This window comes from Rhododendron vialii, chromosome 13a (genome assembly GCF_030253575.1).
Source record: "Rhododendron vialii isolate Sample 1 chromosome 13a, ASM3025357v1".
Lineage (NCBI taxonomy): Eukaryota > Viridiplantae > Streptophyta > Magnoliopsida > Ericales > Ericaceae > Rhododendron > Rhododendron vialii.
The window spans coordinates 26,263,447-26,285,778 of record NC_080569.1 but is presented as its reverse complement, the minus strand read 5'-3'; the positions used below and the strand labels follow the sequence as shown (position 1 = coordinate 26,285,778).

General features: G+C 40.9%; 3 protein-coding genes across 3 annotated transcripts; all 3 read right to left on the bottom strand.

Moving 5' to 3' along the window:
- Positions 1–4,418: 4,418 nt before the first annotated feature.
- LOC131314055 (uncharacterized) lies at positions 4,419–7,252 on the bottom strand. The gene is made up of 5 exons (XM_058342551.1): positions 6,017–7,252; positions 5,936–5,960; positions 5,756–5,836; positions 5,264–5,602; positions 4,419–4,771 (listed from the first exon to the last, which is right to left on the bottom strand). The coding sequence occupies exons 1-5, from the start codon at positions 7,250–7,252 to the stop codon at positions 4,419–4,421; spliced, it is 2,034 nt and encodes a 677-aa protein (XP_058198534.1).
- A 6,804-nt stretch (positions 7,253–14,056) lies between these two features.
- Positions 14,057–20,228, bottom strand: LOC131312783 (uncharacterized). The gene is made up of 9 exons (XM_058340760.1): positions 19,871–20,228; positions 18,630–18,824; positions 18,452–18,547; positions 18,242–18,368; positions 16,678–17,887; positions 16,406–16,571; positions 14,891–15,055; positions 14,602–14,754; positions 14,057–14,489 (listed from the first exon to the last, which is right to left on the bottom strand). Exons 1-9 carry the CDS (start codon positions 19,916–19,918, stop codon positions 14,289–14,291), a joined length of 2,361 nt encoding a protein of 786 aa, XP_058196743.1. The 5' UTR covers positions 19,919–20,228; the 3' UTR covers positions 14,057–14,288.
- A 448-nt stretch (positions 20,229–20,676) lies between these two features.
- On the bottom strand, positions 20,677–22,332 carry LOC131314054 (disease resistance RPP13-like protein 4). The gene has a single exon (XM_058342550.1). It carries the CDS (start codon positions 22,330–22,332, stop codon positions 20,677–20,679), a length of 1,656 nt encoding a protein of 551 aa, XP_058198533.1.

Here is a 22,332-nt window from a genome sequence, read left to right as displayed (position 1 = left end):
TATATTTTTATACATTTCCGATTCCTCTCATTGAGACAAATGATTAATCTTAAAATTACAATGAAATTTAAACAATAAGTTACGGAAAATAAAAAATACCAAAAAAAGTTTTGGACAATTTTTTTTACAAAAATCCACCCTCCGTGCTTAAAATGACAAATTAGTGGAATGAGAGAAGCTGTAGTGCACCTACTGCATTATACCGTATAGTGCGGCTGATCCGACCGTCCATCTTAGCACGAATGGCTCGGATTTAATCCGACCTCCTGCAAATCCTAGCTGTCCATTTTTCAGATAAAAATCCGAGCTGTTTAATACCTAGATGAACGGACGAATTAACCGCACTACACGTGCATTGGTTGTTAAAATGGTCAAAGTGCTGTCCTTTAAGCCCCTATGGAGCACCCTCCGCACCCGGGGTCCCCAATTAGTACTCCAGTAGTCTAAAAAGAGATCTGTGGGGTATCAGCTTGACCCATTAAAAGTGCTGTCCTTTAAGCCCCTATGGAGCACCCTCCGCACCCCGGGTCCCAAATTAGTACTCCAGTAGTCTAAAAAGAGATCTGTGGGGTCATCAGCTTAACCCATTAAATAATTGTACAGTAGTTACATCAATATGTAGAATTGTTCTTTATGAATCTACGGGCCCGTTCCAAAATGTGAATAAGAACTTATTTTTTTTCAACAATAAGACTTGTTCCACAAAAATAAAAAGAATGTACTTATTTTTTCAGAATTTATATAGGTACCAATGGGCGCCGGGGAGGGAAAACGTACCGATGGCTGCGCCGAGCTGTCTCCGACCACCGGACAGCCGATCCGAGTCGTCCAAAAATTATTATAAAAAAAACCGAGGGAATCGTCATAGGAATCAACGGCATCCGAGGAGTGTAGGAGCTTGATCTGAGTATCCCTTTTTCGTGTATATAATTTCACACGAAAAAGGGGTGTTCGGATCAAGCACCTTACACATCTCGGATGCTGTTGATTCTCGCGTAAGCTCCCTCGGTTTTTTTTTTTGGAATTTTTGGACGGCTCGGATCGGCCGTCCGGTGGCCGGACACGGCCCGGAGCAGCAGTCGGTACGATTTCCCTCCTCGGCGCCCATTACTCATAGCACAACTCCTTATTTTTTAAGAAGACAATTTCAAGCTCAAAAATCATGTGCTTATGCAAATAATTTTCTTATCAATATGAATTTTGTTTGATAGATCTCATTGAGATCTTTAATACGGTGCATGTCACGTCCTCGATTTTAAACATAATTATAAATGATTTTCATAATAAAAATACTCACAAATATCCGTACGGTACCCAAAAGATTACTGTGTTCTCATTCCCTTAGTTACACTTCCAAGTCAAAAGAATTACAATTAAAGTTACAAATACATCTTTCAAAATAGATTTACAAAGATGAATAAGTAACTCCTTCGGTTAGCTTTCAAAAATAATGTCCACACTCCAAGCACGCCAAGCAATGCAAGCTATGGTTCCGGGTTAGCACCTGAAAATAATATATGGCTTGAGCTACACTAGCCCAGTAGAAAATTCTACGCAAACTTTATATGCAAATGAGTGAGACGAATGAACGAATGATGGGAAATCAAATGACAACGAAGGAAACACAACTTTCATGAACAAGTGTTCCAAAATCTTCAATTTTTTTCTTTTATTCAACCCATAAATCATACCCGTTCAATTCATGTCTCAACATGTCGTGTCGTTTGTGTGTCTGAGCCGAAGCTCCTGTCGGGCTAATTTTGGGACCCCGATATCCCCTGCCAAGCACCCACCTTGAAGGTTGGGCCTTGAGTGATTATTTTGAGCATTAGCTCCTGCCAGACTAATTATGGGACCCTGATATCTCCTGCCAAATACCCACCCGTCGATAGGCCCTGAATGTTCGCGCGTCATTTGCAAGTTCATGTGTATCGTTCGTAAAACATTGTGCAATTCGAAGCTCATCCTTAACATTTAAAAAAAAGGAATTTACATTTTCGGACAAATCCAAGTTGGATGTCTCAATGATCATGGTACCATGCATGATTGCCCATGCCATCATCATATATAATAAACTAATCATTGAATCCCCTGGAAAGGCCTTTAGGCTTGGAAAAGAAAAAGTAAGAACGGTACAGGAGGATTTTGCTCTTCACCGGTGGTCTACCGGTAGGGAACGTGGAGCTACCGGTAGGAATTGTAAACAGTGGGTACAAAGTTTCAGCTGGTACGAGTTCTACCGGTAGAAAGAAAAATACTACCGGTAGGTGGGAAAAAAATTAATAATCCTATCGGTAGGGAATAAGCCCTATCGGTACAAATTCAAAACAGTGAGCACACATCTTTACGGTAACAAAGTTCTACCTGTAGAGGAAAATATCCTACCGGTAGAAATCCGGAATTTGGCGATTTTTTATCAGATGACAGATTTTGATCCAGACCAAACAACAACCAATACAAGCTCAAACAAAGCATGGAAATACTCAAATAAGACATAGGAGAACCCAAATAACATATAAAGAGAGGTAGAATCTCCTACCTCAAGTATCCAAACCGAAATCAAGAAGATTGTGCAAATCCTAGCTTCCGGAGTCCAAATCAAGCAACAATACACCAAACCAAACTTTGTCCAACGCGATACAAGCTCGAATATACTAGTAGACGATGGAGTTAAGCTTGATTGTTATGAGTTTTGAGTGATTGGGTGAGAGAGTGAGAGAGAGACCGAGAGAGAGAAACGAGAGAGAGATGAGAATGAAGAAAAGAAAAAAAAAGAAAACATTTCCCAGGTGATATACACGACACACATATGCACACATGCACTAATTGCAATAACACCCCAAACTTTCCCAACCTCTGCACATATAACCCCCCACATTTATATTCAAGCCATTTTCACCCTTTTCTTTTCTTTTTTTTTCTTTTACTACAAATATTAAAATTAAATAGGAAATTTACGGGTCTCTACATCCTACCCTCCTTAAAGAAATTTCGTCCTCGAAATTCAAATAAACGTGCTCACTAAGTCATGCACCACTTATACATGCAAGGTCTCAATCACCAATATTATGCAACATGTTAAACATCAAAATACTTCGATCTCGGATACTCACGTTGGGTTACTCCGGGAATAAATGTGGATACTTCTCTCTAACCTCATCTTCTCGTTCCCAAGTTTGATCCTCGCTACCCTGACTTCTCCATAAGACTCGTACTAACGGTATCGTCTTACCCCTCAACACTTGATCGCGCGAATCTAGGATACGGACCGGTTCTTCCCCATAAGACGCATCGGCCTCTAATTCGAGTTCGGACCACTCCAACACATGCGATGGATCCGGTTCGTACTTCCTTAACATAGACACGTAGAATACGTCATGGACGCTTGATAACCTCGGTGGCAAAGCCAAACGATACGCAACCTCCTCAATCTTCTCAATAATGTCGAACGGTCCGATATAACGCGGCGATAGCTTTCCCTTTTTCCCAAAACGAGACAAACCTTTACGCGGTGATACTTTGAGGAATACATGATCCCCCTCTTCAAATGATAACGGGCGACGACGACGATCAGCATAACTCTTTTGGCGGCTTTGCGCGGTTAACAATCTTTGGCGAATCACATTCACTTGTTCGATCGTTCTCTCTTGAGCTTCCTTAAGGCGTTGACGAATTACTTTCAAGCTCTCGGAGGTCTCCTTAATCATGTCCGGTCCTACAAGCGTAGCCTCTTCCAATTCGGTCCAACACACAGGCGATCTACACGGTCTTCCATACAAAGCCTCATACGGTGCCATTTCGATACTAGATTGATAGCTATTGTTGTACGCAAACTCGACTAACGGCAAGTGATCCTCCCAACTACCCCGAAAATCCATAACACAAGCCTCGGTCGGCGTGAATCATCCACCCTTCTTGAGCGTTTCCGCTAAGGAATCTAGTACGAAGTTTCTCTGCTTCCTCATCGTGTTGTTGAGCCTCAATTACTCTCGTCGATAAAGTCGATTGCATCGTCAGGTTACACAATGTGACCCCTTCCCGAACTTCCTCAAAGTGCATGGCATAGGAGCCCAAATCGTTCATTGTTTTCCACTCATGAATCGCTAGGCTCGCTAAATGTGTCGGTTTTCTACTCAATGCGTCAGCCACAATGTTCGCTTTCCCCGGGTGGTATTGTAATTCAAAGTCATAATCCTCCAAATGCTCCATCCACGGTGTTGACGAAGGTTAAGTTCCTTTTGAGAGAATAAGTATTTCAAACTTTTATGATCGAAAAAGACTTCAAACTTCTCACCGTACAAGTAATGGCGCCAACTTTTCAAAGCAAATACGACGGCTGCAAGTTCTAGATCGTGTGTCGGGTAATTCCACTCATGTGTTTTCAACTGTCGTGACCCATACGCTACCACTCGTCCCGCCTACATTAACACGCATCCCAACCCTTCCTTAGACGCATCACAATACATGGAGTAGCCAACTCCACGTTCAGGTACAATCAAGACAGGTGCGGTAGTCAATCGCTTCTTTAACTCCTCAAAGGCTGTCTCACACGAGTCACTCCAAACGAATCGAGTCCCCTTACGTGTCAATCTAGTCATCGGTGCCGCTAAACGAGAAAAGTCTAAAACAAAACGGCGGTAGTATCCAGCCAAACCCAAGAAGCTTCGAATCTCGAATACGTTCTTTGGTCGCTGCCAATTCATAATGGATTCTATCTTTCTTGGATCAACAGACACTCCACCTTTCGAAACCACGTGACCCAAAAATTTGACTTCAGATAACCAAAACTCACACTTACTAAGCTTAGCGTATAGCTGGTGCTCTCCCAAAAGTTCAAGAACGATGGTGAGATGAGATTGGTGTTCCTCCTCCGTAGGCGAATAGATCAAAATATCATCCACAAAGACGACAACGAAATGGTCAAGATAAGCACAAAAAATACGATTCATCAAATCCATGAATGTAGTCGGAGCGTTCGTCAAACCGAAAGGCATAACAACGAACTCATAATGGCCATAACGAGTACGGAAAGCGGTTTTAGGAATATCTTCCCTTCGAACCCTCAACTGATGATAACCGGACCTTAAATCGATTTTAGAAAAACAAGTGGCACCCCGTAGTTGATCAAACAAATCATCGATTCTAGGCATAGGGTACTTGTTCTTAATGGTGACTCGGTTTAGCTTACGATAGTCGATACACAAACGAAGTGAACCATCCTTCTTTTTTGCGAAAAAAGCTGGTGCCCCCCACGGAGACGTACTTGGACGAATGAATCCTAGGTTTTCCAGTTCTTGTAATTGAGTCTTTAGCTCTCTCAATTCGGCGGGTGCGAAACGATACGGAGGTACGGAGATAGGAGCGATACCGGGAAGTAGATCAATGGTGAACTCAATCTCTCGCTCGGGAGGTAAACCAAGTAACTCTTCCGGGAATACATCCGGAAAGTCGCAAACCACTAAGGGTAACTCCCCACGCATGAAGGCATCCTCATCTAACGTCAAGCTCGCCAACAATGAATAAACCGACCCTAGCTCACGAGGCCCACATAAATAAGGTTCCAATGGTTCTCGACGCTCCTCAAAGAATTCAAAACAAGGACCTTCGGGAGGACAAATACGAACTCGACGCTTGAAACAATCGATGGTAGCATGAAATGTGGATAGCCAATCCATCCCCAAAATAAGATCAAACCCCGACATTCCCAAAACAATGAAGTCGAACACAAAGCGACGATCATGAATCATCAACTCACAATCTCGACAGATTCGATCAAGAGGCATTCTACCCCCTAGAGGTGTTTCGACAAACAAAAGAGGACTAATAGTTTCCGATTCTAATTCCAAAGTACACACAAATGATGCAGTAATGAAAGAATGCGATGCTCCAGAATCAAATAGTACTTTAGCAAATGAGTTGAACAAAAGAAAAATACCCCTCACAACAGAAGTTTCCGGAGCCTGAGAAGTGGTAGGTGGGATAGCAGAAGTGATGTTGAAAACTCGTCCCTAGGTACCTTGGCCCTGCACAAAACCTCCCCTCTGATCGGAACCCTGAGTAGGCACGGAAGAACTCGCTCCCTTATCAATCCCGGAGCTCTGAGCTGATGTAGTCTGGCGAAAGTAAGGCTGCTGCGGCCTTTGAGTACCCCTAAACGGCTGGCCCACATTACGCCCCGTTCCCGGCTGCTGCACGGAACCCGACTCGCTACGCACTCCCGACCCCTGAGGACAATTCCTTGCGAAATGATCCGCTTTACCACAGATATAACAAGTTTCCCCGAGGCGTGGACAATGAGCACGAACGTGTCCAGGTTGGTTACACTTGTAGCACACAGGCGAAGGCCTAGACAGAACACCCCGAGCCCCCAAAGAAGAAGAAGGCGGCCTAAAGTTCGACGAACTACCCTACGGTTCTGAGATGGTTCCCTTGCCCTTTTCCTCCCTTGGCTTCCAAAGCTCCCCGATGAAGAACTCGTGTTCACGGTTGGTTGTCGTGGTTCCCAAACTCCCCTATTCCTTTGTGCTTCTTTCGGTATCTCAATACTTCTCGCACACTCAACTACCTCGGCGTATTTAGTCTTGCGTTGCATCATTACCATTCTCCTCACGGTATTATGCAGTCCTTTCTCAAAGCGTCTACATTTCCTCTCTTCCGTCGCCACCAACTCTGGCGCAAAACGGGATAAAGATTGAAATTTCTGTGCGTACTCCGACACGGTCATGCCTCCTTGCTCTAACTTTTCGAATTGGTCCCTCAATTGCTCACGGCTAGTTTCTGGAAAATACTGCTCCTCAAATAACGCCTCAAATTCAGCCCATGTCAAATTCTCAACGTCTGGCTCATCTACTTGAGCCGCGGTCCTTGCCGCTCTCCTTGCGTCTTTCCTGCTTTCAAGAATGGATTCCCACCATTCACCGGCCTCCCCAACTAGTTGCACCGCCACGATACCTACCCTGATGTTATCTTTTGTGATATTAAGAGCTCTGAAAAGTTTACGAATTTGGGCTAGCCAATGGTCAGCCACCAACGGGTCGCTACTGGTTCCATCAAACACCGGTGGATTCCTACGGCTAAACTCTCGCATTGCCACCATGGCTCGATCCTCGACATTCTCTCTAGGTGTTTGGTTTAAAAGATTTGCAGCTGTAAGTGCTGCGACGAGGTCCCTAGCAAATTGAGTCTGAACAAGAGGTACTCCTGCACCTCGACCGGCCCCAGCCCCCGGGTTCCCACCTGGGGTTCTCCCCATGCTGACTAACCTCGTCCTCAAGAGGTACCCTACGACCACGACCACGGCCTCGACCACCCCGGGTCCCAGCCCCAACTCGTCTGACACGGGTCTTTGGAGGCATCTTACTACAATGATTAAGAGAGAAAAACTATTAATCGCAACATTATTACTATGAGGTCAAAGCCACGGACTTCCCAACACGGGTCAATAACGACTCTACGCCACTCTACAGTATCGAAAAATGCAGTGCCAAGTAATCACGTGAATGTTAGTCACACAAGCATGCACAAGTTATGTTAGAAGGCGTGACATTTTGAACCCATGAGACAAAACGTCTCCCCACGGTCTCTAGGTGTTCTAAATCTATGCTCTGATACCAAGTTGTCACGTCCTCGATTTTAAACATAATTATAAATGATTTTCATAATAAAAATACTCACAAATATCCTTACGGTACCCAAAAAATTACTGTGTTCTCATTCCCTTAGTTACACTTCCAAGTCAAAAGAATTACAATTTAAGTTACAAATACATCTTTCAAAATAGATTTACAAAGATAAATAAGTAACTCCTTCGGTTAGCTTTCAAAAATAATGTCCACACTCCAAGCACGCCAAGCAATGCAAGCTATGGTTCCGGGTTAGCACCTGAAAATAAATAAGGCTTGAGCTACACTAGCCCAGTAGAAAATTCTACGCAAACTTTATATGCAAATGAGCGAGACGAATGAACGAATGATGGGAAATCAAATGACAACGAAGGAAGCACAACTTTCATGAACAAGTGTCCCAAAATCTCCAATTTTTTTCTTTTATTCAACCCATAAATCATACCCGTTCAAATCATGTCTCAACATGTCGTGTCGTTTGTGTGTTTGAGCCGAAGCTCCCGTCGGGCTAATTTTGGGACCCCGATATCCCCTGCCAAGCACCCACCTTGAAGGTTGGGCCTTGAGTGATTATTTTGAGCATTAGCTCCTGCCAGGCTAATTATGAGACCCTGATATCCCCTGCCAGGCACCCAGCCGTCGATAGGCCCTGAATGTTCGCGCGTCATTTGCAAGTTCAAGTGTATCGTTCGTAAAACATTGTGCAATTCGAAGCTCATCCTTAACATTTAAAAAAAAGGAATTTACATTTTCGGACAAATCCAAGTTGGATGTCTCAATGATCATGGTACCATGCATGATTGCCCATGCCATCATCATATATAATAAACTAATCATTGAATCCCCTGGAAAGGCCTTTAGGCTTGGAAAAGAAAAAGTAGAACGGTACAGGAGGATTTTGCTCTTCACCGGTGGTCTACCGGTAGGGAACATGGAGCTACCGGTAGGAATTGTAAACAGTGGGTACAAAGTTTCAGCTGGTACGAGTTCTACCGGTAGAAAGAAAAATACTACCGGTAGGTGGGAAAAAAATTAATAATCCTACCGGTAGGGAATAAGTCCTACCGGTACAAATTCAAAACAGCGAGCAAACATTGTTACGGTAACAAAGTTCTACCGGTAGAGGAAAATATCCTACCGGTAGGAATCCGGAATTTGGCGATTTTTCACCAGATAACAGATTTTGATCCAGACCAAACAACAACCAATACAAGCTCAAACAAAGCATGGAAATACTCAAATAAGACATAGGAGAACCCAAATAACATATAAAGAGAGGTAGAATCTCCTACCTCAAGTATCCAAACCGAAATCAAGAAGATTGTGCAAATCCTAGCTTCCGGAGTTTAAATCAAGCAACAATACACCAAACCAAGCTTTGTCCAACGCGATACAAGCTCGAATACACTAGTAGACGATGGAGTTAAGCTTGATTGTTGTGAGTTTTGAGTGATTGGGTGAGAGAGTGAGAGAGAGACCGAGAGAGAGAAACGAGAGAGAGATGAGAATGAAGAAAAGAAAAAAAAAGAAAACATTTCCCAGGTGATATACACGACACACATATGCACACATGCACTAATTGCAATAACACCCCAAACTTTCCCAACCTCTGCACATATAACCCCCCACATTCATATTCAAGCCATTTTCACCCTTTTCTTTTCTTTTATTTTCTTTTACTACAAATATTAAAATTAAATAGGAAATTTACGGGTCTCTACAGTGCAAAAAAAATTGATTTTTTTTTTCATTTACATTATTTTTGAGTTTGAAAATGTGAAATAAACTTTTTATTTAGGTTTTGTGGAATGACCCTTCTTTATTTTTGTTTGAGAAGTTCTAAAATAAGTATTTATTTTTTAAGAATATTTTTGAAATGGAGCCTACAACTTATGGGCAAAAGTCAAGTTCTTTCCTAAGATATCCTCACCTTTGGGTTATCCTTCCCTCAAAAATTGGGGCTGATCAGCCCACGTCAACCACGCCCAAGTCACACACACCACACATCAAGTGTGTGGGGCTCCACGCACATGTGTATAATTTTGTGTGGTACTAGCATTTTTGGAACCAACCCTCCATGGGATGCCCACATTTGAGGTGAATTTACCATCTTACCCCATTCCCTCCAAAATTGTGGTGTTTTTTTGTTATTGTAGACATGGCATTGGGGCGGATAGTGGCAACCAAAAACCTACTCAAACCCGTCCCGATATCTGAATGGGGAATGGATAAATGAACCATAACCGAACCAAAAGGGGTTTGGATAATCCCCCAAACTGAATGGATAATCGAAAATTTGGTTTATCCAAATGAATGCGCCCCGCCCCGCCTCGAATACACACACACCAAGCTTCTAATGAGGGATCCCTCATTTAGCTTAGATGCAGACTTTTTATTTCTGAGTTATATTTTAATGATCTAAACCGCTCAACTTATTTAGAATATTTTTTAAAAGATACGTGCGAGAAATCAGCTCAAAATATGACTGAATATCAATCATCACCAAGAGAACTATGTCAATTTCCTTGAACCCTTCAAACAAGATATATTTGAATATGGCAACTAAGTACTAAGAGCATCCTCATTGTAATAAATAAATGGGTGTGGATAAGCAAACTTAACTACAATGTTCAAAAAATACATTCACATTATAATAAGTAAAGTTACAAGTCTTTTAACAAATAGTCAAACTCCATCCATTTCATAACCAAACTTAAACAACTTTTTGCCAATAACCAAAATTCAATGACCCAACTTAAAACTCATTCATTCAAAAACACCCAACATTGGAATCGTCTCATCAAGACGAATAATTTGGTGTGGTCGGGTGTGTGATGAACTCATTTGCTATTAGACATATGTGTATTGTGTATTGTGGGGCGTTTTTTTGGTTGGGGATGCAAAAGTAACCAATATGGAGGTAAAGATTGTTAAGTTTGATTATGAATTAAATGGATCATCAAATACTGACGTAACACATTTTAATTATTGCTTTTGATTATTCCCATTGCGGATGCTCTAATGATCACACATTTCTCCCAAACTGAACAACAATATACCAAACCCATTCACTTTGTTTGGTTTATATTTTAAAAAATTATTTTTGAGAGTTGAGTGGTAATGAGTGAAGAGAGATAGAAAGAAAAATTTATTAAAAATTGTACCAATAGTTAAAAGTTACCCTCAACAAGTTAAATCAAGCGAAGTGATTGCTATTTTCGGAACTGGAAATAGAAAAACCCATTTCAGTTGGGTGTATTTGGGTGTGTTTCAAATGCTCTTTTACACTCGCGCACTGGCACACAAATTATGTCCACCTAGAGCAAGTTTATCAGAGCAGCAAAAGGAACCTTTGTAGTTACTTTACCTCTTCAAGACACCAAAAGGAACCTTTGTAGTTACTTTACCTCTTCACGACACCAAAACAGCGTTGCAGCAAAGGAGGCAAACATGTAGGTATTTACCATTTATAAATAGTTCTTCTCTATTTCTACCGCACAACTGTTCACAGGGTATGTATTAAAATAATATTTCCTTATCTCTCCTCCCTAGCAATCTCTCGTTCTCTCTTCTTCTCTCTGCAACTCTCTCTCTCTCTCTCTCTCTCTCTCTCTCTCTCTCTCTCTCTCCCTACAAAGTGAAAATATCTTAATTTTGTATAATCAACTTTTGAGTTTCAAATGGGGTGAAATGAATTATGTGGAGCTCTTTTTCATGTTCAATTTGGTGGATTAGAGAAGAATTTCAGGTTTCTTGAATTCGAATTTAGGGTTTTTCTCAGTAGGATTTGGGAGGTTGCTGATAGTCTACTTTTGAAATCGTGAGCTGAACTTTGTCCAGGGATCTTGGAATTCTGTCAATTATTGTTGGAAATTTATTAGCTTTTCATTTGTTTGAGACTGGGTTTTGCTTGTTTGAGACTTCGTGTTCTTCAACTTCCGAAAAAAGGAAGACCCAGTTGAGGTTTGCTTTGCCATGGAGGAAACTCAGGAAAAATTAAATATAAATGATAAAAGATAAAGAAAGAGTGAAGAAAAATATATATTTTAATTGCTGTTAGGTAAAATAGATAATATTGGTGTAGTTGTGGAAGAAAAAATTGATAGCTAAAATAGAATTGTGAACTGTTCACAAGGTAGTATGACTACCCACCGGTAAACTTGCTCTTAGTCTGTCCGGTAACTTGGAAAATTGCAGTATGTTACGCCGACTTTCATTTTTTCACTCTCACGGACAGTTCTTTCAAATGCCCGCTCTCAGGGGAAAAAAAATTTAAACCAGTTTTCCCACTAAAATCTGTTGTCGAAAATTCCCTGGACCCAACACCTGGAAATTGGGTTTTGATCAATCGAAAGATCGCGGATCAAAAAAAAAAAAAAAAGATCAATCGAAAGATCAACCGATTGACTAATTGATGGGGCTAATTGAAGAGCAGCACACCAGTGGTTTGGGTTTATGTATGTGAGAAACTCAGCATCCAGTTTTATTGGTAACTGGTAAGTTGTTTCTAGTAAATCTGTCTCCGTACCGGTTTGCTGTTTTTATTCCAAGAATCCATGTCATTTGCATGCCAATATTGGTTTTGTCATAATTTCCGAAGGGTAGTGATTTTCCTGCTCTTTTTTTTTGAGAAACGAACTCCATTTTGTGTTCTTTAATAAAACTTTTATGTGTAATTTTTTTTATTAAAAGACAAGTAGTGGAGTGCAATTACAAAAAAGAAGTGTGCAAATCATTCCCTTTCCAAATGCTTTTCTTAATTTCTTTGTGGGAAAAAGCATTCCCTTTTAGTTTTCCTTTTTCGAGATATATTTCGTTTGGGGAGCGAAGTTTATCTCTTTTTGGTTTTTGTTCAGTTCCTTTGAAAATCACTTCCGGCTAGGGCTGCAAACGATCCGAGCCGCTCGCGAGCGGCTCGGAGCTCGGCTCGATAACGGCTCGGCTCGGCTCGGTTCAAGACAAAAACGAGCCGAGCTCGAGCTAGTCGAAACTCGGCTCGAATTGGCTCGCGAGCTCGATTATATAATATATTTATATATATATATATATATTTTTACATATTTATATTTATTTATATATATATTTATATATATTTGTTTCATAAACGAGCCGAACGAGCCGAGCTCGAGCTCCGTAAATACCTATCGAGCCGAGCTCGAGCTCGAGTTCTGCAGCTCGTCACGAGCTCGAGCCGACTAAATTTTTGCCGAGCCGAGCTCGAACACTCTAAAACTCGGCTCGGCTCGGCTCGTTTGCAGCCCTACTTCCGGCCAATTCATGTGTCCATTAATAAAACGTGGGACTTTTCTGAATACGTGGCGGTGATTGCTCTTAAAATGGACTATTAGCGAAGTCATTATTACCCTATAAAAAGTGCCCCCACTTCAGTACCTAGTACCTACCATTCGGTGTCTAGGAGGGTACGTAGATTGGGTCCAAACTATGCAAAAAGTGGTTGTGCTCAAATCCACGACCTCATGGTTATTTACGCCCAAGTTTTACCAAAGTGGCAAATAGCTTGTTGGATTTCTCTAGACACTAAGGTATGCGTTTATACATCTAGTGCCATGGCACTTCACTTAGAATTGATGGAGGACGACTTTCTAGCACGGACACAAATACTAACACGGGACACAAAAATTCTAAATAAACGAGGACACAAACATGGCAGGGAACAAGTCAAAATATATGTTGATATAGTACGTTGGGTTTTTCTCTATTATTCTGACGTTCCATCAGAAAACAACCAAAACTAGTAGTATCCTTTCTAAATGTTACAAAAACCAAACGAGGGTATTATTTGGTCAAAATTAATTTGTTTGTGCTTTTCCGCTTCTATTTTTGGAACATCATAACCGCAAAATAAGCTTTCAATACTGTAAAATGCTTCTATTTGTGTTTAAGTTGAGACAGGTGTCCCCGGCTAAAAAATAATCAAATTTATTGGACATGTGTCCCCGTAATGTCCGACATGGATACGGCAAGCAATTAGGAGTGTTGGTGCTACATAGACGACTTTCAATCCATCATAATAAATCAAGTTCCGTGCTTGTGTTTTGGTAGTTTGGGTTTGCTACTATTTTCGCAAGAATGAGAGATGTTGTATCAATGGATGTCTCTGAACCTTATGTTCCCATTACAGATTGGATGAAATTAATATACTGCTCTACTGAGATAATACTATACTAATATTTTCTGCATCAACATGTCCTAATGTGCCTGTGTCCTAGCTTTTAGAGACAAGATGTATTCGTGTCATGTCGTGTTTGTGTCCCGTGTCTATATTCCAGCTTCTTAGCAACAAATTTCCAGAAAAGTGCACAGGGATATCACTAGGAAAAGATTTTCTTTCCATGTTAACCCCATGACCATTGAAGGATATAGGTGCTTTGTAAAAGATTGATCTTTCTCTCAGAGTTCTATTTGGAAATGAAGAAATGAAACAAAATGTAGATAAGAGGATAAATAAGAGGACATTCATTGCAACATATAGAGGGTAGTTATTGAGAAATATCCTAGTATTTGGAAATCCTGTCTCAGAAGAAGCATCTCCGAGGCACTTGCCTGGACATGCTTCAACGTGATCAAAAGCCTCAACACGCAAATATATCAAGAGCATGTCATTTTTGTATTTGTTAAATCTTTTAGTAATCTATATTTATTGTACTAGTGATGAGGGTCGGTCTCGATTTCCTGAGCCAGTTCTCTTGTCAACATGTCGGCGCGATCATCGTGTCCTCCTGCGAATGTATAGACCCGGTATGCAAACTGGAAAGCCCTCCAAAGCATTTTTGCAGATCCTTTCTTCTTTGCTTCAGCTTTAGATCCACTTTCTTGGTTTTCCTTCGCCTTAGCTTCTCTCTTCTCCTGAGTCAGTGCAAATAAGTTCCATTTAGAAGTTTTAGCTACTTGACCAAGAAAGTAAGGACTTCATCAAATCAGATAACTACATTAGCAATTCGCTCTTAAACATAAGTACCTTAAGTGCCAACTCCATACAACCGGAGGAAACATCGACTATCAATTCTTTGATCCTTGTGAGAATTCCGAAATCGAAATTAATCTTGTGACTTTGGAACTTCTTGGATTCTTCATCTTTAGTTCGTTCCAGTGCTTCCAAATCTCCTTTGATCTATGCATTATTGACTTTTGTTAGTTAATGGAAACCAGGCTGTGTTTTTTTTTTTTTTTTGGTAAGTAAAAAAATCTAGACTGTTAATTTGACTCATATTAGCATATTGATGTGTAATCAAGAACCAAATGTTTACCTTATTGACGTAACTCTCAGACTTGTCAAGGAGCTGACTTAGAGGAGCCTCTATCTTCCAATTTGTCAGAGTATTGACCATTGCATCTAACTTGGAGTAGAGTGCTGCTGCCATCCTCAATGCCTCCAACTTTTTTCCAGGAAATTCTTCAAACCTTGCTAGCACCTGCGCATAAAAGAAATGTATGTCATCTATTCTAATATGTAAAGCCAGAACCACAGTTGGTTTCTTCCAATTTCTGTGTGTCAACTTTTGCCATTCCAAAATTGCCATACAGAATAACCTAAATTCAAGGTAAAAGCCTTTTCATTTGCATAGATGTTAATGGAAATGAACCATAACTATGCCCCGTAACGATAAAATGCCAACTACTCTACCACAAATCACTCCATGTTAATGATCCACAAATCGATGCGGTTCAGCCTACTTTCATAATCTCCTACAAATGATTTAGAAGGGAGTGAGATTTTCCTTAAGTATTCAACCATCCCAAATAAAGGTATGGAAGATAGTGCCGGGTCAACCGCTTGAGACATTGGTTCTCTTACCTTTCAGTTTCGACTTTTGGTTGTATTTTATTGAAGAAGAAAATTAGATATTGTATTGTTTGCTTTTAGTAGTTTATTTTCTTCATTTAGTTTTCCCTCCAATGGGCGAGGCTGTAAGATTTTCCTAACATTGTGTTTGTGCTCTATGTCTGTGACATACAGTTAACTTGAAGTTCATTTATCGGTGTGGAAATACACCTGTTATTCTTTTTTCCCATGTTTTGACACAAGACCGATATATACTTTGAATTGAACTCTCGTGTATGATGGAATTTTAAGAATGGCGACGAAGATAGTTTCCACAAACACTAAATTAAAGAAGAATAGACATACAGTGCAATTCCTTAGCAATTTGTTCAACATGATTTTTGCAAAACAGTAAATTACATTGATAATTTTACATCTCTTATGATGTATTTATTTATTTTTCAACGTAATTCAAAAATGAATATACGAAGACATGAACATTCATGGCGGTTGCGATGACTTATAGTGATCATAATGTCAGAACCGATCATGGTGAGCTAAGTAGCATGGACATAGACAAGGGACAAGACACGATCACACAGATTCCCAAAAACTGGACACACCACATTCAGGACACGTTAAATAAATATTTTACATATTTTTGTGTGTCATGCATATGATTATTTTGTGCATAAATAATGGAGAATGCAACATAGCACTAGTTTATACTAAAAAGACCATGTATTCCCGTAACTCAAATGATCAGATGGATGGAAATGTATACCAAAGTGTGGACTGTTTTTATGTTTGCCCAAGTTATGTGAATTTGCATTCTGAAGTCTCGCATACTAACAAAACAAAGAAAAAATGAGACATGCTAGTATGAGTGTCCAACACAACTTGAAACCCTCTTAGAAAGCTCTGGGATTCTCAGATGACGAGGATGAGGATGAATGGATGATCATGATAATGGTAATGAACAAGCTGATATGGTATAGACCTGAGATTCATCTGTTAGTTTCTCTAGATGAGATTCCACGTATTTATGGAACTTGAGGAGCTCAGCCATGTCTGTAGTTTGGAAAGTACTAATAGCAACTTTAACCTCCATTATTGTCTTTGCATGGTTTTTAACATCCTCCTCAATTTGTTGGTAGTATGCTGATCTGAAATGGAGTCAAATATGAAAACATGAACGCACGTTATTCCAAATTACTTTCACTCAAATATAGTAGTTTGTTTGGTTAGAGATTTTGTGGAAGGCGCACATACCTTTTGGTCATCTCTGCTAGTGCATCAGCCATTCCCTGTTGTCCTCCAGCTGGTGCCCCAGCTTTACTCTTTTTGCCATGTGATGATTTACCATGTAGACTAGACCCTTCTACCTTACCTTTTAGAACTCGATAGAGATTACCCATCTGGGATGATCTCTTCAATTTAGTTGCTGCTTTCTTGGGACGTAGGGATCTTGCACCACCCAAACCAGGAGGTGGCGGGGGAGCAGCTCCCTTTCCCGGTGGCATGGGTGGTGGCGGCACAGGCCCATTTGACGATGTCCCAGGTGGTGGCGGTGGCGGTGGCACTGATCCATTTGATGGCATCCCAGGTGGTGGTGGAGGCGGTGGAGGTGTGGCGCCATTCCCTGTTGGCATGGGGGGTGGTGGTGGAGGTCCTGGTGTTATATTTGGTGCCAGTTTGGGTGGTGACGGTGGTGGGGGTGGTGGCGACGGAAGAGGAAATGTTGTTACGTTCGGTGATGGTATGGATGGAGGTGGTGGTGGTGGAGGAGGCATAGTCAGTGGTGGTGGACAAGGAGGTGACAGTACAACATCGGGTGACATGAGCGGCGGTAATGCTGATTCTTCTGTCTTTGGGAGCACGGGTGGTGATGGTGGTCGACACATCACCTCTGGCGCTTCATTAGGTCTCAACTTAGGGAGTGATGGAGGTGGTATTACCACATCCATGGCACCTCTTGCCAAGGTCTCATGACCTGATGCTGGTGTCAAACTTGGGGCATCAATCCATTTTCTTCCTTTGTCACTAGTCAGCTTGTCCAGGTTAGACATCAGCATTATGTCCTCCATCATTTCGCATTCATCATTCTCAATCTTTTCTTCCTTCCCCTGCTTCAGTTCCTCAACTTCCGTATTCATCTGTTCTGTGGCTGCTACATAAGGGAACATATGGAAAGAGAGGCGCTTAACGTCAATGGGGTTCAACTTCCCAACAGCTTGGATTCTCAGAGGCAAGAGAAGAGGTGAGGAATAAGGTGCTCCGGACTGAGTCATGATGTTGTTCGCAAGGACTGACGTCGGAGTGACAGGTGAACCGGAGGGAGTTTTATCGTCCGAGTACTCTGACAAAGCCCTCCCAAATGCATTTGATTTGGGACTGTAATCTTTGGGCGGTTCATCTTCTTCCATCAGATCGAACAACCTCTCTTTTGCCATGTTTATCATGTCGTCAAGTATCGCCAATGCTATTTCAATTTCAAGACAAAAGGTGGCCATCAATTTATAAAGAGGTCTACTATATATCACCAGTTCTTTTTTCACTGGTTTATTTATTTCCATACATAGCAATATATAAGGCAATTGCCTGTTTGAGATACCATGTTGGATTTTTGGTAGATTTTTATTTTAGTGGCTCTTTGACTACTTAGTCCATAATTTTTTTTACTTTTCTAATTCTTCTCATGGAGACAAGTCGGATTATGACAAAACTTTGACCAAAAAGTGAGAAAAGATTTTTAAAAAAGCCCGAAAAAAAACCACAGGAAAAGTTAGGCTGAACTTGGCTGCCAAACACCGATTGGAGTAAGAACTTGACATACCTTGTTTTTCCAGTTCATTGGCTGCCAAATTATCATATGCTTTTTTTTTGGGTTTGTCCATCCATTCTTCTCTACTCGTCCAGATTTCTCCAACAGATTTCAACGCATTGCAAAACAAGACCAGTGCCTATTTGAAATTTCATGTTAATCAGCCAAAGTACATGATTAGCAATTTTAATCCTGATTGTTGGTATCACTAATTTGATTAACCTGATGAATAGGTGTTCCTTCACTTTCTGACATTGAATTTTTTGGTACGATATCAGGGTACATAGTGTGCAGATCTTTCAATGTGTTTATCACCAGCTGCAAGAAAATGAAAGTGGGATTTTGATATCTACAATGAGTTTCTGAGAATAAAATGGCAGAGAAAACAGTTGAAGAGTACCTCGTTTGCAGAAGCGGAGGCTACACATGGAGGTAAGTCAATTAAGTCCCTGAAAGTGAGGACCTTTGTCCTAAGCTCTGCCATTGTAACGAAATTGCCTGCCACACTGTGAGAGTTGTGCATCTTGAAGCCTTTAACTTCCCTCGGATTCTTTGATACGTCGGGCTTCTTGTTTGTCTTTGGCAGTTGCTTTCCCTGTTGAAATTATTAGCTGATTTATGCATGGTGCACTGCCGTTCTTAAGTTCTAGAACTAGCATGGCCTCCGCTTTTTCTCCATGGGCAAATAATGGAGTGGCACACAGATAAAAATATTCGAAACATTGACCTCGTTATCATAAATCAAGTTATTGAATATTTTGAATGAACTCCAAAATTCAAAACTAAATATTCCATAGAACCTTTAAGAAACAAGAATCTCGACTCGATTAGTGGCAAATGCTTTTTGACAAACCTTGGCTGCAAGAGGCTCTGTAAACCAAGACCCTATGGAAAGATGCAATGCATACCAAGTACCTACTTATTACCAACAAACATATTAATGTGCTTTGAATTTGAACTTGTTACTAATCCCAACGTGGACGTACTGAAAAAACTCATGTTAGCAAAAAAATCTCGAGTATCCTTGATCATGAGTCATAGTTGTAGCTATAAATAGGAACCCTAATTCCTCCTACGAGATTAAAATGGAAAAAAACCAGAAGAGACCTGGGATCGATAGTCTATCAATTCGTATACTCGTACTGATATATATGGATCTACCTGAATTGTTAGTTTTTTGCTGAGGATGCATACTAAGGATTGTTGGCTACTAGCTGATTTTTATAGGAACACACAACTAATTGTGGACGTACATATCTTTGAATATGGGTTCCCTGCGGGGCAAGTTATTTGCCGTTGAAACATGCATGGATTATTGCAAGGAAACTTAATACCGGAAAGAAATTCCAGCCAGAATATGGCGCAGCTATTCATCAGAAAACTGAAATTGTACAATCAATTTTTCAAGAACACAAGTTCATCAAATATACAAGAACACAATTTCATCAAATATACATCAAAACTTTCAAATAGTCTATATAGGCATGCATCATTGTAGCATTTTTCCAGATTGAAACAATATGATAAACGATGTGAAGATGCTTTCATCTTCGCGATTCGCGAAAATGGGTTGCATATACATAAAAACAACAAAGGGTAATCATGAAAATCTTAAGAACAAAATTGATGTCTGAATCATACCTCAACTCCAGGTGACTTTTTACGAAACAACATTGGTCCGTTAGCCATGGGTAATCAACGGGGAAAAACCTTATATAGTCTTGAACAAGAAGAGGACAATAATAAAAAAAAAATTCTGTTAAACCACTCGATTTACCATTCCGGATCAGTTTCCTTAGGTTTGACGAGAAACCTAAGGTTTGCAGGGTAAAGAAATGTATCACCAATAAAGAATAAAACAGGTATATTACTCCGAAAAAGGACATTCAAAGATCGGGATCAAAATTTTGGATAAAAAATTCAACACAAAGCGTGCAGCGCAATGTCTGGCTTTCAATTCCCTCCCTTGGAACTTCTTCTCCTCTTTTTTTGATGAGAAGGAGAGAGAGAGTCAAATTGGAGAGAAGAAATCTTTGCTTATTTAAGAAGAGAGACGCGAAAATGTGGATAGGGACAGTTTTGTAACTTTTGTTATTGTTATTTTTTGGAATGAGGTTAATGGACAATTTTGGTTTGTTTCAAACGGCTAACTAAACCATTCCTTAAATGAAGGAACACTGTTGGTTCTAGATCTTTGCCAACTCAGGCTATGAATCCACTTCTTGTACGTTGTCTTCAGATGACATGGTTGATTTATTAAATCCGTGTTTGGTACCCCTCTCTCTCTCCTTCTCGCGCGCGTGATAGAGAGAGAGAGAGAGAGAGAGAGAGAGAGAGAGAGAGAGAGAGAGAGAGAGAGAGAGATTTGTCGTTAGCAAGTTTTTGTGTTTTATTGTATGCCTTTAAACATGTTTCTCTGTAGTCATTGAGCACAAATGCACAATTGATCAGGAAGTAATATGCAGAATGAATTTGACTGCTGGTTCTGCTTCGCTCTTGGCTTGTTTTTTGATTCCAAGGTCTTCGTTGTCTACAGCCAGTGACTGCATTACATCATCTTGTGTTTGCATATGAGCACTTTGTGAAGAGCATCCTCCCCATGATATTGTAAGCTTTTGTAGGGCTTCAAATTTTTGGAAATCGTTAAGGTCCCTTTCTGTAGGAAAATCTTCCACACTCGTGTAGATATTCAGTTTTCTCAGCTTTTGCAGTCCAGACAAATCGCCGAGTGTACACGACTGTTTGTCATACTTGGAATCTTGAATGAGGAATCCCTTAAGGACTTCAAGCTGTGATAGATGAGCAAGGCTCTTGGGCATGTATTCTAGAAAGTAACACTCAGACATGTCCAATTGTGTCAACTGCTGTAGCAAACCAATCCCATCTGGAATTAACTCAAGATTGTGACAGGCTTGGAGATCAAGGATCTTTAGATGAGTGAGCTCTGAAATGAATGAGGGAAGCTCTGTGATCAAAGAAATTCCTCTAAGGCTAAGAAACTCCAACTGACTCGGATTCTTCAGGCCATGGAGAATTTTGGTATCTGCAACCTCAATGTGGTGCGTGGCTAAGCTTTGCCGCCTACCCAGGTAAACAATCGTGATATTTCTCATCTTCTCAAATAGTTGAGGCCCGCCGTCAATAATAGCCTCGCCGATATTGATAACACGTAAATACCTATCTAGACGAATAGTTTGATTATTTCGACCAAGAACATAAAATGTGCGTAGATAAACATTGGCCGCGATGGTTAGAGCAGAATGAACAGAATGACTCATCTGGCAACTGTCCGGAACCAAGCCACGCTTTTGGAAAACAGGCTTGATGAAGCACTCTGCAATTAGCATATCGAAGATCTCATTGCCAATATCCTCACCCGACTTTCCTGCAATGTTATTTCGCTTCGCATGCCACCCCACTAATCTGTTAGCTATCCACCAATACCTCAAAAACGTTCTCTTTATAATAGTCATTGGTGGGAAAATCAAGAAACAAAACAAATAGCGTTTTACCATGTACGGGAGTCCATCCAAAGCTCTCTGTAGGTCTTCAGGTTCACTGGAGCTGCCAAACTCTGGCCTCCAGTACAAGTGAATCATTTCATCGCCGGTTTTGTTTATGTCCGGCCATGTTCTGCGGTTGGAATCATAAGAAGGGATTTTAAGCCGAGAAGGAATCTGGGATTTTAGCCTGGCGACCACCATTTTGAGCTTTCTGAGCTCGTCGAGTTCTGTCCTGCTGCTAGTACTACCTATTGTTTTCAGCTCCTTAAGCTTGTAATGGGCATGGTTGATTTGCTCATTCAGACGAGCTATGAACTCTTCCATGGAACTGAGGTCTTGATGGATCAATTTGTAGAGGGCTGGAGCTCCACCATGGTCGTGGTTGTTGGCGGCGGTGGTTGCACTGCTAGACGCAGCGTTGCGGTTGCTCAGCTCAAACCGTTTAGGTTCGGGTTTTGATTTGTGTTTGGAGATATTGAGCTTGGCCTTGAAAAGAGCTGCCAAAGATCCTATTGAGCACTTGGCCTTAGAAGGACTGGTACTGTTGATGGATGGAGTACTGTCATCAGACTGTGAGGGTGGAGCTTCATTGATGGACAT

Coding starts and splice junctions, on each gene's coding strand:
- LOC131314054 (XM_058342550.1), bottom strand. CDS start 22,332: ATGTCCATCAATGAAGCTCCACCCTCACAGTCTGATGACAGTACTCCA.
- LOC131314055 (XM_058342551.1), bottom strand. CDS start 7,252: ATGGGGAGAACCCCAGGTGGGAACCCGGGGGCTGGGGCCGGTCGAGGT. Junction 5,603..5,755: donor TGATCGAATCTGTCGAGATT/GTGAGTTGATGA, acceptor GTCCTCCCGAAG/GTCCTTGTTTTGAATTCTTT. Junction 4,772..5,263: donor CCTAGGATTCATTCGTCCAA/GTACGTCTCCGT, acceptor GGTTATCTGAAG/TCAAATTTTTGGGTCACGTG.
- LOC131312783 (XM_058340760.1), bottom strand. CDS start 19,918: ATGGCTAACGGACCAATGTTGTTTCGTAAAAAGTCACCTGGAGTTGAG. Junction 16,572..16,677: donor CTAGCAGAGATGACCAAAAG/GTATGTGCGCCT, acceptor ACTCCATTTCAG/ATCAGCATACTACCAACAAA. Junction 14,490..14,601: donor GTATGGAGTTGGCACTTAAG/GTACTTATGTTT, acceptor GCACTGACTCAG/GAGAAGAGAGAAGCTAAGGC.